This window comes from Schistocerca serialis, chromosome 2 (assembly GCF_023864345.2).
Source record: "Schistocerca serialis cubense isolate TAMUIC-IGC-003099 chromosome 2, iqSchSeri2.2, whole genome shotgun sequence".
NCBI lineage: Eukaryota > Metazoa > Arthropoda > Insecta > Orthoptera > Acrididae > Schistocerca > Schistocerca serialis.
Window position 1 is genome coordinate 426,835,158 of NC_064639.1, and position 18,508 is coordinate 426,853,665.

Genomic DNA, 18,508 nt, shown 5'->3' on the forward strand with positions numbered 1-18,508 from the left:
AGGGCAGTTACCACCTTCAGGTCTCTCATGGTGTCCGAATCACGTGAGAGCTTCTCTGAGAACATGCATTGTCGCCTCTACAAAACTGGTTCTTTAGTGTTTCAATAAATATCGGTCTGCTTTCACAGATCTATTGCGAGGATATGGATTTTGGATCAAGCCGTGTTTACACGAGAAGGAATGTACAAGAGACACATCTGGGCACGAGAGAATCTATTCCGTGTCTACAAATAGTTGCCTCTAATGAAACACCATACATATATTCTTAGTGATTACCTTATTGGGCCGGACATGCTACCACCACATGTATTACGCGTCCTTAGTCATTTATCGCCAGAACTTCATGAGAATGTAGTGGTGAACGTTCATCAAAACACATCGTTCAAGAACGATGGTGTTCCTACGTCCTTTGATGCTTGTGACAGATAAATTGGGGTGTACCGGATTAGAAGAACAGAACCCGATACTTAACCCAGCAAGTTCCTATACGATACTTTGGGCTATATTTCTTGAGGTAATCTCTTACCTAAGAAGCAACTTTTTATTAGTGAATAGGGTGACAAATTCAAGCTGTTCTAGCAACACGTCATTATGTAACACATGTAACATGTAGTAACGAATGTTATCGATTTTCTCTCCTGAAACCCTTTCCCAAGTGAGGAACAAGCATGTTTTGTGTGTTCACGTTTCCATGCCCTGCACTTCCATGGGTGATGTTGCTGTCTCATAACGCTGAGATCGTCCGTTCAAGTCCAACGTCGAGCTTCATTGTGTGTTTTAAATGTGGCTTAACATTTTGTGTTCTACATAACTAGCAAATCTGAGGTCATAGTATGTGAATAAATCGAAATAATACGGCGAGGCAGCTAAGACGATCACCCCAAAACATCCACGATGAATAAATATATAAACGTGTGGTTTACAACAAATTGTAGAGGACAATTTGGCAAATTTCCTGAGGTTAGCTAGTAATTTTTATCGTTTATATTCGCCAAATTACGGCACCGAATGTGTTTTCTTCTAAGGGAACTATATACTTTTTTTCTGTGGCATTTGAAAGAATCTTCTAACTTCAACGACTAACGTGTACGGCACTTGATAAAATAGTACCAAGGTGAGATCGCCGCAAACCACTGCCCCGCCGTCAGGAGAAAAGGTTCAACACACGTCTGCCCTATTGTACTAAATGTACGTAAAAACGTGACTCAGATATGAAATGAAATTACCGTGTGGCATTATTAGCCGGTAGGCCTTGTCCGGGGAAGTTAGGCGCCGGGTTGCAAGCCTTATTTCAGATGACGCCACATTGGGCGACTCGCGAATCCTTGATGATGAGATGACGATGAGGACAACACAACACCCAGGAGAAAATTTCCAACGCGGGCTGGAATAGAACCAGAGCCCGCTCTACGGGAGGCAAGCGCGTTACCACTTAGCTAAGTACGTGGACACTGAGATATGGTTCTTGTATTTGCCTGTGCGCTCGAAGCCCATCAGTCTGGGTTGTGCCGTTGTAGGAATCAGATAACACACTCGTAACGTTGTTGAGACGTTCACAGTGATACGACAGTCGAAAAAGTAAATATCGTCTATCGCAAATATTGGCAAACTATTAAAGCAGCGGACCGGTTGTATGCCGAAGAGTATCCCGAACATTCCAAGCACTCACGATCTGTCTTTGCAAACATTATAAAAAGGAGTTTTAGAACTTTAAGTGTGGAGAATAAAATACGGCAAAGAAATAGAAGAGCAACCGATGAGACAAATGAAACTAGCATTTCATCAGCAGTACCACGCAATACAAATGTTCCTAAGAGGCATCTGGGAAGTACAACAGGAATCAACCAAACATATGTTCCGTGAACACTACATGCCACCGCATTTCATTCCCTTCATATTCCGCTACATCTACAGATTCATGGCAATGACTTTAAAAATTGATTTCAGTCCTCCAAATGTTATCTACAAAAAGCGTATAGTGATGGGTCATACCTGTACAAATTTTGCTTGAGGCAGGAGCATCGTTTACAAACCATGGGAAAGTCAATCTTCGCAATATGCACTATTTGTTATCTGAAAACCCACGCTGACTCAAAGAAGTGCATAAAAACAACTTTCATGTTGCATGTTTGTCAAGATCCGCATCATTGATCTCTGTTTCATTGATGGGAATCTTAATACGCTCAGGCATATTGAGTTTCTAAAATGTGCTGCTGCCGTAGTTATTGGAAGAGAGCCCACGGACATGACGCATTAGTGTGGGACCAAAATGACAGATGTCTCTCCCATTCCGTACATGTAAAGACAAACACTCATTCGGGAAATGCAAAATGGTCTTCACAGTCACCAGACTTAACGCTTACATACTTTATCTGCAGAGAAAATTAAAACAAGAGGGCTATTAAGAAACACTGACAATTCCCGAAGGCATGAAATACTTCATAACATGGGTCTATGGTGGCGTTAACTCCAATTGAAATTCACCGTACGGTACTGTTTCTCCAGAATCACTTTATAGCGTGCAGCAATGGTCAAGGTCAACATTTTGAGCATTTGGTAGACAGCCGTGACACTAAACATGCGAACCGTACCCGAGTTACTTGCTCATTTGTATTTGGTATAACAGGGTAGACGTTTGTGGAACCTTTTCTCCTAACGGCTGGACAGTTGTTAGTGCGCTGTTATCTTGATACTATTTGATAGAATTCCATACGAGTTATGTTGTTGAAGTTCTCATAGACGCATCTTTCAAATGTCACAGAAAGACGTGTACAGTTCTATTAGAAAAAATAAAGTGGTAGTCGCAATTCGGCGACTATAAACGATAAAAATTACTAGAGATAGTCGGAAAATTCGCCGCATTGTCCGCTATAACTTGGGGAAAACCGCTCGTCAATACACAGGTTGGCCAGAAAGTGTGTGAAAAGCTTGTAAGAGTGTTGCAGGATACGATCTGTTGAGAAATATTTGTTACGATGACAATTCGATACTTTGTGCCGTTTCCGAGTTAATTAGCATTTAAGTTAGCCAATCAGGCCGTTGTGCGTGCAAATTCAAGAGGCCTGCCAAATATAATTAGTGTCAGTTGTTCTCATCGCGTAAATAACAGCGCACGAGACTGCTCAGTCTTTGGTTCGGGTGCGATACATACTACCGTCCCATGTCCTATTTTTCTATCGCCCCCTTGATCGGTTTTAGGGAACCAAACGAAGAACATATTTGGCGACACCGTCTCTAGCTGGACGCTTGAATCTGCGCGTACAACGGCCTGATTGGCTAACTTCAATTCTAATTAACTCAGAAAAGGAGCAACGTATATCATTTTTTTCTTAACAATTGTTTCTCAGCATAACCTACCCTGGAACACCCCTACAAGCTTTTCAGGTTGTTTCTGGACACCCTGTACTTATTCTTTCTGGGTATATTTAGGGTGGCCTGTCTTTGGCTGTCTCAACCCGTGTACGTATAATGCGTAATTACGAGTGTTTAGTGATGGATGGATGCATGGCACATATGACTGGTTGTTATGCTACAACACATAAGCCAATCATCGTAGTATAAAACCTTGTTCTATTCGTTTTCCCGGATCTGTACTGTCACACTGTAGGTTTAGGTAACAGAGTATTTGAACATCTTGTACGTACCGTTGTCAGAGTTTGAAAGTGAAAATGAGAGCGTGTTGTAGTCCCAACCTTTGTTGATTTACAGGGACTTAACGATATTTGTAATTTGAGTCTTCTTCCCCTTCGTCTCCTTCTTCTTCTCTTGCGTTTTCCAATTTCTCTAGTGTATCGGTACAATTACACGGGTTTGGTAATATTAGCGACAGTTGGTGCTCGGATGCCCTTACTGACGCCACCACTCCACGAGGATGGAATCTGAGCACCCCATCTGTCTTCGTTTACAGTAAATCTCATGATCAAGTGTGAGAGCCTTCTCTAATTGTTTGCGAATTGTGTAGCAGAGGCAGGGTATGGGTTTGGGGACCAGCTTAATATTTACATACTGGGATGTGAAAAACCGCCTAAAAACCGTACCTAGACTGGCTGGCCCAACTTCGCTAATCCCTGAAGTGGATTCGATACGGTGCGGGCTTGCCTACCCTAATTCCGGAGGTGGCCTCGGCCGTCTGGGAAAAGTCACTGAACTAAGTAAATACCGACTCTGCTGTTTGAATACACAGTATGTGGTGTCAGTTACGATACCAAGTATTCGATAATTTCAGTTGCAAGAAATGTCAGGCTATCAGTTCCTTAAGTATTGAATGCTGTTGGGGGAAATAATAAGTTTGCACTACTATTTAATGATAATTAAATTTTCTGCATTATCTTTGTGTTACACAGAAAACAAAATGGCAATGGTTAAAACCAGGTGACATTTGCTGCCTCTAATGAACAAAATAGGTTTCAACAACATAGTAGTATTAAATATGTACCCACTGCCTTGGAAAAGTAAATGGAATACTGATTTTATACTCATGCAAACGCATCGCAATACTTACAAATTCTCGAATAATGTTTTACCCTTAAAAGTCTTGTTCTAAACGAATGCATTTGCTTTAAAGAAAAGCTTATGATACTACATTGTAATACTAGTATGAATGTGTAGCACAGTGTGTAGGTACTATTTTGTTTCAGGCTGGAATGGTTGTATTTACTGATTACCTTTGTAAATGCCTAATTTCTGTGTATGGAATATTCGTCCTAAAATGTGTAAGTATGTATTTTACGTTACATGCAAGCAGGGGCGGTGGCAAGGGACGGGGGGTACTCCCCATGGAGTAACATATTATAATGGATAAAATGACTTCAGAAATCAGCGATTATACAGAGTGATTCAAAAAGAATATCACAACTTTAAAAATGTGTATTTAATGAAAGAAACATAATATAACCTTCTGTTATACATCATTACAAAGAGTATTTAAAAAGGTTTTCTTTCACTCAAAAACAAGTTCAGAGATGTTCAATATGGCCCCCTCCAGACACACGAGCAATATCAACCCGATACTCCAACTCGTTCCACACTCTCTGTAGCATATCAGGCGTAACAGTTTGGATAGCTGCTGTTATTTCTCGTTTCAAATCATCAATGGTGGCTGGGAGAGGTGGCCGAAACACCATATCCTTAACATACCCCCATAAGAAAAAATCGCAGGGGGTAAGATCAGGGCTTCTTGGAGGCCAGTGATGAAGTGCTCTGTCACGGGCTGCCTGGCGGCCGATCCATCACCTCGGGTAGTTGACGTTCAGGTAGTTACGGAGAGATAAGTGCCAATGTGGTGGCGCTCCATCCTGCTGAAATATGAATTGTTGTGCTTCTTGTTCGAGCTGAGGGAACAGCCAATTCTCTAACATCTCCAGATACTGTAGTCCAGTTACAGTAGCACCTTCGAAGAAAAAGGGACCAAAAAGTTTATTGGCTGAAATGGCGAACAAATGTACAACTAAATGAAACTTTATAGCTACCTTAATTCGCCGACAGATAGTGCTTAGCTCTGCCTTTTGTCGTTGCAGAGTTTTAAATTCCTAAAGTTGTGGTATTCTTTTTGAATCACCCTGTATAACCTCAAGAGATTCAATCATTTTTTTATAATTATGTAGCAATATAGGTTGCAATGTATTCCAAACACATTTTAATAAAATAATAAGAGTGGCAAATAACTTACTACTTAAACCAATAAATATCAATTAATTTAAAATAGGCGTCTTATTATTTATTAATACACAGTTTTTATCCTGAACTCCAAAACAGTTACCAAACACTACTTTAAGCAACACCACATTTTACCAATTTGTCGGTAGAGAACTCCAACTTTACTTTTGTTATATCATATTCCATTCCCCCAAACACCCCCACCCCCTCCCCATTAGCTCCCCCCGCTTGACCGACTTCTAGAATCAGCCTTGCATGCAATTTCTACATGAAAACATAGGACAGCTTATCTATTTCGCATTGTATTCTAAATAAACTCCTTTGTATTAAGGAGAAGCTTAAAAATACCTACTAAAGCAGTAAACACCTTTAGATTTTGTCGGTGTTATTACAAGTGTTCCAATATTATCGAGGTATCGATACAACTTTAGGTGTTGGCAGTCGATATCAAATATAGCATCTACTCCGATATTGTAACATCCGTATTTATGACACATTTACGATACACTTGGATTGTGTGCAGCTAGATTAATTAGATTATCGATTTATTCGTGTTTTGAAACCAACACATCAGTTTTCTGCAGCAGCGCCAGGTGTTTTTTTTTTTTTGGTCAGAGTGAGCGAGTCTTGTATGTTGCCGCAGGTGAGCCCGTGCCCGACGAACCCACCTGCACCGCCCGGCTGCAGCGGCGGCGCGCCCCCTGTCGGTGTGGCTGGCGGCGGCGGGGCAGGGGGAGGGAATTCGACCGCCTGTTCGCCTTCGCCTGGACCCAGGAGGCCGTCCAGCGCGTTGCTGCACCCCGACCACGCCAGGTGCGTCCATACACCACACTAAGTAGCACACGCGGGGAACGGGTATACGTGCAGATACTTCTATGTGAGGTACCTTAATACGTACACACATAAATCTGTTGGTTGCGTTTTCCCTGCGCCGAGCAGTCTTCTCACAAACACGTAACGATCTTTAGGACCTGATGATTTCTCCATGGTCGTAACCGCATCTCCAAGTAGACTACGACTGTCATTATAGATTAAACGTTTTGCTTCCAAGTAACCCCGCTTCAACACCTGACCTATTGCCTCAGGGAAAATAAGCATCAATAGCTTTCTTGTGCCACACGTACATGGAGGTACTAACCAACCTAAAACATATGACTTGTAATAGCTATAATGATTAGTATGCAAATGACATAAATGCCAATGTAATCTTTTTCATTGCACTGGCCCCAGTGACCAGTAGAAGTACCTGCACTCACACTCTGTGAACAGCATGGTTGCTAAGATTTTGCCAAATACACTGTACATATTACTCTATACCGACAAAAATGGGATGAGTCGGTTAATGAGCAGTTTGACTGAACACTAAGAGGCTGATACTGCAGTATTTCCAAACCTGTGGAATACGTTGATTAAAATTTTAGGCTTATACTAACTTATTTTCAGTACAGAGAAAACCTATTTATATAGATAAAGAAAGGAGCTAGTATTTGATGGCTATTCAGTGTGACTAATTTTACTGGAACTTTTCAGATGGATATCGTAATACAGTATTCTCCATGGATGTGCATGTGCATTTTGTCGCCAACTTTCAGCATCTGAGATTCAAATCATTGATTTGTAAGATACGACAGGTTTATACCGACGGATATCACAGACAGCTGTTGTGCAATTACTGCAGAACGATTGTTGACAGTGGTCAAGAGTGTGGATAGAAGAGTGGGCATGGGTTATACCAGAATACATCATCATAAGACGGTAGAATAGTTAGAATGGCTCTGAAAATGGCAACAGCTGAAGTCCGGGCAGACGTTTCAAGCAGTGTGTCACGCAAACCATCGGAACAAATTACCGGGTGCTGAGTTGAGATCTGGAGTTCTCGTGCACCATTACCACTGATGTCGTACCATAGACAATATGGTGTATAGCCGGAGTCAAATAGTACACTGAGCGACTTTCTGTGATGTTCAGCCGGCCCCTGTGGCCGAGCGGCTCTAGGCGCTTCAGTCTGGAACCGCTCTGCTGCTACGGTTGCAGGTTCGAATCCTGCCTCGGGCATGGATGTGTGTGATGTCCTTATGTTAGTTAGGTTTAAGTAGTTGTAAGTCTAGGGGACTGATGACCTCAGATGTTAAGTCCCATAGTGCTTAGAGCCATTTGAACGATTTGTGGTGTTCAGCACTGTGTCTCACTTCTCTTTGTGGCGGTCAGATAGACAAGTGTCCGTGGATGATCAGATGGAGGCTCAAAGAAAAAAGCGATTTTTGAGACCCATATCTCTCCAATTCCTAGATAAGATAGTAGGGATGTATTGGAACGACAACAGGAGTAATTTGGTAATTTTTGAATGGATGCTGAATGCACGCCAGTAACTGAAAAGTGTAGTAAACACTGTTGTCAAAATCTTTACCATCAGGTTCGAAATGACATATTCCTGCAATTCACAACACAAATGCCTGGAGGAATGTCCGGGCCCTTGACTTGTCTGAACAGTCACCCATACAATATGTCTGCGATACGATGGAAAGAAATATACATACATACCAGCCTCCCATCGGTAATCTTCATGCGCTGACCCTGCACGTGATTCAGCCATGGCAAGAGATTCCTTAGCACAACATTAGGAAGTTGTTGGCTTCCATGCTACAAACAATCCAATAGTGTATTTAGGCCTGTGGTTGTCACAGATCAACTGATGTTGATGCATATAAGTTCCAAATGGAATGAAGTAACCTTTTAATACTCTTTATTTGATGAACGCCTCTGTAGAGTTCCATACACACTGATGAGTCAAAACATTATGATCACCTACTTAATAGCTTGTTTGTTCGTCTTTGGAACGAAATACATCACAGATTCTGAGTATCAGCTATTAGACAGTTTCTTGGTAGATTTTTGGAGGTATGTGGCATTAAATATCTACACAAAAGTCATGCAGTCCGCATAAATGACGGGCCGCTGATTTGCGCACGGTGGAGGCGCCCGATAGTGACCCAGATGGTCTCCATAGGATTTTCATGAGGTGGATTTTGTCTCCGAGACGTCAACGTAAGTTCACTACAATGCTCCTCAAACCACTGTAACACGGTTCTGGCCCCGAAACACTAACATTTACAATGCTGAAAGATGAGATCGCCATCGGGTAAGAAGAGATGCAGGTGGTCCGCAGCTGTCAGCGTGTCTTCAATTACTACCACAGGTCTCATACAAGCGCAGGAGAATGTCCCTCTTATTTGTTAGTATATAATACAGCTACCACCAGCTTGCGTCTGTGGCGCGCTGCACGTTTCGAGCCGACGTTCACCTCGGTGACGGCGTTTGTGGAGACGACCATCGACCGTGTGTGGCAAAAATGTGATTCACCTCAAGAGCTGACACGTTTTCATTGATCGACGGTCGAATCCAGATGGTCTCGTGCCCACGGCAATCGTAATTGACGATGTCGTTGGGATATCATGTGAATAAGTAGGGGTAGTCTGCTGCGGAGCTGCATATCCAACAATTTACGGCAGACGATGTGCTCCGAAACACTTGTGCGTGTACCAGCATTGTGCTCTTTCGGCAGAGATGCCACAAATCACCATATATCCTACTTTACAGAGCAGATAAGTCACGGAACACCACGTTCTATGAAGAGTCGTGGACGGCCAACCGTTTAGCGCCTAGTGGTGGTTGCATTATTCTTCTACCTCTTTCCGTAGATGCTCACGACAGTATCACGTGAACATTCGACCAGCTTCGCCATTTTCGAGATACTCGTTCACAGTTTCTGCGTAATGATAATCTGCCCTTTTTCAAAGTCGCTTATCTGAATTAATTTCCCCATTTTCAGCCTATATCTTCGTTAAAGTGATCCTCTGTCCGTTTCTGCTCCACTTGCATAATTTTGTTACCGCGTTAGATCCTGCAACACTACCAGGCTGCATCCAAAGTCGCAGTGGCCAGTGGTCATGGTGTTTTGGCTTATCAGTGTGCAGGATGTAACGAGTAGAACTGCAGATATTTCTGTTGGTGACTGAGGACGGTTTACTGAAAAACATTACATCATTATTTACGTCGTTCACAGGCTAATAAGTATCGCCATTACAACTCGTGCGTATTATGTTTGTTAGTACCGGCAAGTATACGTGGAAAGAGAAAGCCATTAATGCTTATTTTCCCCTGAGCAGCACGTCAAATGTCATTGTGTGGACGCGTGGACGCAAAACGAATACTCTATACTGACAGGCGAAGTTGACTTACAAGGGGACCTTCCGGTCTCGGAAACTCAAATCGGCTGGTAGTACACCTCAACGGGGGTCCACTCATAGAAGCTTCAAGAACACTATCGATAATATTCTGAGAAAAATGGCTAGAAAGTGTAAAGCGTAAGCTCATACACATCTCTTATATAATCAGAAGTAACATTCCATTGGACAAGTGAAATAACTCATTCAGTAGAGTGCTAGCATGTCATACGGCCGTTCCAGTTTCGATCCTACCTGCAGTTCGGCTCGCGCAGCCGTGAGGTATGGATGTCCGCTGTTGTGGAGCTCGAGCGCGCGTTTGTTCACTTCTCGCCGGGGTTTCGTGTATTGAGTCGTTCTTACGAGAACGCCATAGCACACTCTTACCTCCGGATAAAGATCAAGGTCGCACACCAAGCACAATATGCACGTCCAAAGACGTTACGAAATTCAGAACTTCATGCGGAATGATTTTCACCTGGATCCGCAGGATGTAATTGACATTCACTTTTCCATCACTGGGAATGTTGTATTTACTTGTAAATTATATATTGCAGCGATCAGTCGTCCTTTTTAAATTTTATTGTGCAGATTTCGGCTAGAAGCTAGCCATTCTCGATGCACTATTATCGCTAATCTTTAAGGAATTATCCGATGTGCCTGGTATGCTTCCAGGCTTTCTGAAGAATAAGAAGTTTTCAGGGATGTCAATGAGACACGTTTTCCAACAGATCTTTTAAAAAAGAATTATTCCTGTAAACAATCGTCCTCCATAAATTGTGCAAGATGCCAAAATATTTTTTGTTTTCAGTGTCATTCTGGTGCTTGCACATTACAAGATGCCAAAATATTTTTTTTTCTGTTTTCAATGTTTTTACGACAATTATCATTCTGGTGCTTGCACGTAAAATACAAAATTGACAACTGAACATGATAATGTAAAAAATTTTATTTAATTGAAACTCCACCCAGAATTTTGTGACAGTGGTAATTAATTTACCTCCATCAAAATGTATTTGACATTATTCAACTTTTCAAAAATACAGCATTAATGAGTGTAATTCACTTTTTTTGTAGCCTGTGACAGTCATTTCACAAACAAAATACAATTTTTGATGATTTAGTTGATGATAATTCAGGTCATTAACTTAGATTGAAAGTTACTGTAATTTTTAAAACAATTAAGAAAACAAAACAAAATAAAATCGAACTTGCAGGTAGGATCGAATCCGGATAATCCGTATGAGATTTTAGTACGCTACTGACTAAGCTACTTCATCTGTTTCCTGAAATCCATCTTGTGACTCTTTCTCAGAAAAGTGGTTTCAGAAACTGATCACATTTTGTTCAGTACGTCTTCTGCGATTGTGAGTCTGATTGCAAGAGATTCACTTCGTTGCACTGGCAGCCCCATCAGTAAGCTTGAAAATGGATGGTGGTGCTCGAATGCTTTCTTTAATCACTGCTTACGTGAAGATGTCTCGCTCCTCCATGACACTGGCAATTCCGGTTTAGAGAACTCTGTTCACTCACTTTAGGAGAGGCTAGAGATGTTTAACTAAAAACATATCATGAGCTCAGTGAGATATTACGTGAATCTTTAGTTATTTGTACATAACGCTACTACATTTTGTGGAATGGAAACGACTAGCAAATATGTTCAAGACGATGTGAGAAAATAAAATTACAAAGGGTACGAGGAAAAATTGAAAGCAGTAAGCGAATGAAGAAACGAAAACACAAACGTATGCTGAGTTTTCAGTGCATTTTATTAGTTAAGAAGGCAGATGGCTGAGTAGCCAGCAGAAAGAAACTTGTAAAAGCATATTATGTTTGGAGATATTGAGTCATCTACTGACTCAACACTGAATCACATGTTTGACTGTTCTCATACATGTAGCTCACTAAGTCATCGAAATGCGGGGTGGCTTTTGCAGCGGCTTGTGAGTTGGAAAACATTTTCTCGCGGGATGCCTACGCATGTGCGCGTGACTCTGGCCGCCAGCGAGAGCTTTAGCCAGCTATTCTCTTATCGGGCAGTTTGACCACATGCTCGTGGCCGTTTAATCCGATTATGAAAGAGCACTGACCGCGCAGCACGCAAACGGCCGCCTGCGGCTTAGGCCGCACAGCAAACCACTGAGGCGAGAGCTCTGTACGATTTTGAACGCATGATACGACAGCACTTGCCGGGTGCCGTCGTAACGCGTCTACTGCCGTGGCTTCGCGGCGAGCTCTGTGTGAGCGTGCGGTGCCGCGTTTGTTCTCCCTACACTTCAAACTAAACCATTACTTCACTTTCCCTCGATATTTCGTAAGGTGAAGATTACTGTTTCATTACACCAACATACTCATCAGTTATTGGAAAGTTCGTGGCAAATTGAAACCGTATGCTGGGTCGGGAATCGAACCCAAAACCTTTGCCTTTACAAGGCAAGTGCTCTACCGGCTGAGCTACCCAGGCACTACTAACGAACCGCCGCGATGGCTTTGCTTCAACCACTAGAGCATCTGACCGCGAAAGGCAAAGGTTTGGTGTTCGAGTCCCGCTCTAGCTCACAGAACCGGTCAAAGTGTCTCAAATCAGCACACCTTCCGCTGCAGAATGAAAATTCACTCTGGAATGATATGAGTATTGCTATAAGAAGCAAATACCGAATAAATTCGCAAGTATATGGTGGTGGTGTTGTAATTTAAACAAAAAATAGCAAGGTTATCACTGTCTTTACTAATTTACTTTGAAATGAATTTTGTCATAATATTAAAAATTGAGTTCTAAAAGGCAGATCACTTAATGAAGTCTGACTCAGTGTGTTCCATTCTTAATTACGTTCACGCATATAGGAGGACACAAAATATAAAAGTCTGTGTAGAGTGACATTCTGCTTAAAAATTTTGAAGAGCCTCCCTCATTTTAACGTCAGATAAGTTATAAACACAGAGGGAATGATTGTGATTCGCACACGCCCGTTTATCTGAATCGCACATTCTGTGCATTGCTCCAATAGCCTTTGTGTTGTGTCATAGGCAAGCAATAAATGGAATGTACACTTTCACAGCTGCTTGAATAACTGCTGTAAAAGGGAAAGGTATGCAGGCCTTCTACCCTGAGCTCAGGGACGTCAACTGATTTAAAATCATCTCGAATAAACCCAATATACTTATAGTTTCAATTCCTCAACATATGTCCAGTCTTCATTTTTCGTAATCACGTAGGAGTAATTTTTCCATAGCTTTTTGTCCATAATTTTTCGTGGTAAGAGCTGTAGAATATAATCTGAGGGGGAATGAGGAGGGGGGGGGGGGGAGAGGGGAGGAATAATGAAAGGAGTTGAGCGTTCACTCGATTAGGCGTCATCGAGTATCGAGGAGTCATTATTTTAAGTAGCAGGGAATCGTAAACTGCTTATTTTGACTTCGTTTCCTGGGGTTTCATCATACTGTCAAGCTGGTTAACAACGACTGGTCTTTACAACGGACCCCGGTAGGCTACCTTAGCTCTAAATAGCTCTCCCCAATATTTTCAGCCGCTTAGAGTTTATCTTCGTCATTCGGTAAGACATATCACTTTACCTTCGCACAGCACACTGTCCCGAGGGACCGAAGGCGCTCAAGAGTCCCAAGATTCCCGCAATTCTCTATCGTGCTCGCCATTCGGCATAGCCCAAAGGGCACATATCACATCAAATATACTGAGCGCGGCGAGAATCCACATTCCATCTACCGCATTCGTAAAGCATTCTGCGAAGTATTGCAATGCAAATACGCTCATAGAAAGATTGACGATCTGTCAAGAGCCAATAGTGTGGATGCAATAGGAGGGGTGGGAAGGGGGGGAGGAGGAAAGACTTAGCACTGTCTGCTGGAAGGTTAAAATATGCAGGAATCGGAATATATGAAATTTCAGGGGCACCTCAGTAACCAACGTAAAAACATATACAAATATCGCGGTGACGCGGAACTGTAAAATGATTATCAAACTAATATGCCGGATAGTCAACCTGAGTAAAACTGGAAAATACTTTCAGTGAACACACGCAGGATGCTACCTCCTACTAATATGCCGGATAGTCAACCTGAGTAAAACTGGAAAATACTTTCAATGAACACACGCAAGATGCTACCTCTTCGTCTGCTACTGTTTCGCCAAAACAATTCAGTACACGGCTAATAGCTTCGCCTTATTTAAGTGAGGTTGACTTAATTTCGCATACAAATACACAATTAGACTTATATGAAACAGGTACAAATATTGAATCGCTATAGTATTTATATAACAATTGCGATAGATAAATTGCTTCTCTGTCTCTACCTAACTGCTGTGTGTTTATATAGTCAGATCGGCTTTTCATGTTTAGGACTAAAAATGTGCAAATTAATGTGAATAATTCAGATTTATTACGCAATCTGTACGTGAAACGACAATCAAAAGACTGTGATAAATGACAATCGGAATGAAACTTGAGACATGAAGTGTCTATCGAAAGATTGTTGACTGCAGTTTGTGGGATCGTGTCAATGTCCAGTTTTGTTAATATATGTTGCCATGGGATGGTATAAATAGATGTTTTTTTCCAAAAAAAATTGCAAACTTACAAACAGCAGTTGAATAGCACGATGTCTATCTAATATAGTTCTGTCACCAGAGAAACGTACTTGCTTGCTCACCTGAGATGCATCTTCTGCAGAAGCCGACTGTCGCAAGAGCTGCAGTACGTTAGGTGTTCCTTCCTCCATGGAAAGACGATAATATGGTGGCGAACTGTCTTGTAAATTAACAGATTAACTTACGTAAATGCTGCTTATTCCCCCTTCGGCTCTTGAGCACCGTCCCGCAGAGTGAGACGCACTGAAAAAATCTTTTAAGAATCTTTAAGTCTTTAGATCTTGCCTCTTGCGACGTCTTTCTCTTCTGTCTTCACTTCTCCGTTTATAACTTACAAAAAAATCGCGTATCCCCTTACATTTTGGTATTTTACTGCATCAATGCTGCTGTATGAGAATTTGATGGCAACTCCAGGGTTCCGCTACTCTTTGCGTGCGCAAACTGCTTTTATTGTCTGAGAAGTATAATCGCAGTCTACAGTAATACCTTAGATTATTATTACAAAGAAAACTGCCTCCCTTCCGCTAAATTATTACTCTTTTACACAAATTTTTCTCTTTTTCACAAATTTTTCTCTTTTTCACAAATTTTTCTCTTTTTTACAATCTAAACGACATTTCAAAAGAAATACTTTTACCTTTCTATTTTGAATATAAGCATACGATTTCCCAAGGATATATCTGTTACATGCATGCAAATTACGTATAAGATCAAAATTTTTGTTTACCTTTCACCAGTGTTCGATGTGCGTTTCGCCGGATGCACGACAAACGACTTGTGCATAGGCAAACACTGCCCCCTTATTTTTGTGGAAATATCTGGGATTATTGCATTAGCTGTTGTCGCTATACCGCGTCACAATTAACCCGAAGGTGTTGCAAACGGTGTAACATGCAAAGACACTTTCACAAATACCCACAAAAAATTACATACTGTAAGAGTTGGTGACTTTGGAAGCCAATCGAGGAATTCGAGACCTGTACGCCCCTTCCGGCAGTATGAGACACAGCGCCATACTCTCGAGGGAAATCATGTGAGTTTCGTATGAATATGTAGATTAATTATGTCTTTTTCATACAACGTTCCGAAAATAGAAAACACTCTGTTGCTGGTGTTTACGTAGTAACGACGCTTTCCCAGTGGTTAGCGCATTTTCAGATTATCTTGAAGAGCGGTCACTACTGTCGAAGATAATCTGAAGATGGGCGGTACCGATGCAAAACGCGTCATTATTAATAAAACACTTGCATCACAGACTGTTTTCTTTTATCGGAACATTAACCACTGTTGTTGCATCAGACCAAAATGGAGTGGAGTAATGTATTTCATACAGTGGTTACGCAGAGTAGCGTAATGGTAAAACAATATATAAATCACGATTTTGGACCATCGTTGTCCTCCATAACCCCGATGGGTCAGCTATGCAATCGCTTTGCACCGTTTATTGATTTCTTTTTCGACGCTGTCATAGCACTCGCATTCGCTCGGCACCGGAAATTTCAGGATTTTTGCAATCCTTTCGACCCGAGCTTTCCTCTGGCTTCCGTATTCTATAATTCCGAGCATATACAAGAGTCATATGAGACAACATCTTTCATTATTTTATAATTAAATTTAGCACCGATTTTAGCTGATATTTCGGTGGATACCTTTATTGTCTCAGTCTGAGTCCTGGTAGTGCTCAGTAAGTTCTTCACAATGACGCCAGAATCAATGTATCAATGTCACAGCTAAACGCGTTTCCACGCTACATCGGTTTATGGCTTGAAACAAAACTAAATCCTAACAATCACACGCATTTGCCTGTACTCATACTGAAATGTTATAACTAGGACTCAATGGCTATCCACCGTATAGTGTTCCCAAAACGGATGAACCGTTTAGAAACATCATACACTGTTTGATGCACAAGCATAATATACATAATTATTGTTATTTTGTACACATTATAACGTTCTTCGTCGTAATCAAAGGCAAGAGTCCTCCTTATTATTGAAAAATGCCAAAGTTGTTTATGAATGCGGCAACAGAAACATTTTTTACATAGTTCGAAAAAGTATTGAAGTGATGTTTCATATATTTTTGTTTTGCGACTTTTCTTATTTTTTGTTTTTGTTGAGGAAATGGCGTTTTCTAGAGCTCTACGATAAATATGTATTGTTTATTTTTACTAATCAGCCCTCTTTTTCATATTTCAAATGAACCATTTTCGAATAAAACCTGAATTAAACATTTACCATTTCAATTTTGTTGAAAATATTGTTTATTTTTAAGTAACACACGGAAGGATAACTATGAATAACAAAAATGTTTCGTAGGCTAGGCAGCCATTTATATATCCACACTCTGTTTCTAAACCAGGGGTGTACAACCTGCGGCCCACAAGCCGCATGCTGCCTGAAGCAAGTATCAATGCGGTCCAAGGAGGGGCACCAATCACGCGATCGGCAAAAAGACAGCTGAGCAGTTGACGTTCGTTGAGGCAGAATACCCGCTCCATTCACCGCCGCTCGTACCGTCATGATTTGAGGGTCTGAGGATGGTCAAATACTGACCAACACCGGTTACCATTGAAATAATTTTTTTGCTGTCGATGCTGTTTGTTTTCCATTCTCAAAGTACTTTTAGCTGCAAGACGGTTTCTCCAAGAGAAAGGTTCTCAAAAATTATTAAAAATGTTTGTATTTATACGACATCTTTCACAAAAAGTATAGATTCGTTATCACAAGATTTTAGGTGGAATGCGTAGAATTTGCAGTCTTACATCCAACTTAAAGAAAAATTTGACCATGTCTCTTTATTGCACTTTCTGAAATTATACCTGCCCAGAGACAAATATCCGTTGTAGCACATCATGCACTATACATGTCAACCTTGTTTGAAACGACATACGTCTATGAAAAGTTATTTTCAAGAGTAGAGCACACAGCAAAAACTACGCCCAACACTCAGATTAACATCCTGAGAATACCATGAGAATTGCAGCCACCTCTATTGAACCTGATACTGATACATTAGTTTCCATATTCAAAGTAAAATGACACATTAATTCTATAATTTGTAATTACTTTACGACTGGTCCCGGCGGAGGTTCCAGTTCTCCCTCGGGCTTGGACGTTTGTGTTTGTCCTTAGGATAATTTAGGTTAAGCAGTGTGTAAGCTTATGGACTGATGACCTTAGCAGTTAAGTCCCATAAGATTTCACTCACATTTTTTTAAATTACTTATACACAAAATATTGGAGGAAAAGGTGTAAATATGGACACCCTCTTTTGTTTTTGACTTAAAGTTCCCTTCTTTTGTAAAAATTCTAGGCTTTATACCTTCATTAACAACTATAACAAGTTCAAGAAATGATGAGAGGCGAAATAATGATTAGTATCCATTATTTCAATTCGAAAACAGAGATTTAAAAAAAGCTTGTAAAATGGAACTTTAAAAAAAAGAGCTGAAAATGCGGGCTTCCACCAAACGGTGCAAGAAATCTTTTGAAATATTTTAATGAAATTGGTTACAATAATACAAAATGGTAGACTACACAAAGCAACTTTCACACATTTAAGCAAGAAATCTGAAATCGTAGCCTTTCTTTCTGCAGACATTAGTGCTGCAATTTGCTCCTTCCCCTTCATCCCTTTCACTTTTGAATTTTTGCTTAGGGCAATGGACACTCAGTCTGCTGGATATGAGTGCTTGTTGAAAGCGTTCTGTCAATAAATCAAAGAAAAGCGTCACATTCTCTTTATTGAAGCCTAAGGCTCCGGCATATGAAGTTCCACAAAGTTTACGAATTGACAGCTGATCCTTGTGTCTCTCAAGAAAAAGGTCAGCTCAAGCTCGTCCTGATTCTCCTCCTTCGAAAGGGGTTGTCAAACTATTTCTCTGAGCAAGTAAAAATGCCATTCTTCTCAAACTCGCCAAAGTGCACCCAAAGAATTTTTGCTCCATCTCAAGGAGATAAGAAAGTAGCTGTTTTTCGAGGTCTGCAGTTAAAATCGGATTCCTTCCAAGCTTTGTCTCTTG

General features: G+C 41.0%; 1 protein-coding gene and 1 non-coding gene across 2 annotated transcripts in view; one reads left to right on the forward strand and one right to left on the reverse strand.

Moving 5' to 3' along the window:
* Positions 1-18,508, forward strand: part of LOC126456036 (uncharacterized) — a 164,263-nt gene that overhangs the window by 143,361 nt on the left and 2,394 nt on the right. The window contains exon 4 of the mRNA XM_050091792.1: positions 6,387-6,468. Coding sequence (XP_049947749.1) covers positions 6,387-6,468 — 82 coding nt within the window. The remainder of the gene's footprint in view (positions 1-6,386; positions 6,469-18,508) is intronic.
* Trnay-gua (transfer RNA tyrosine (anticodon GUA)) lies at positions 12,269-12,343 on the reverse strand. Its single transcript has one exon. It is a non-coding gene; the product is annotated as a tRNA-Tyr (tRNA).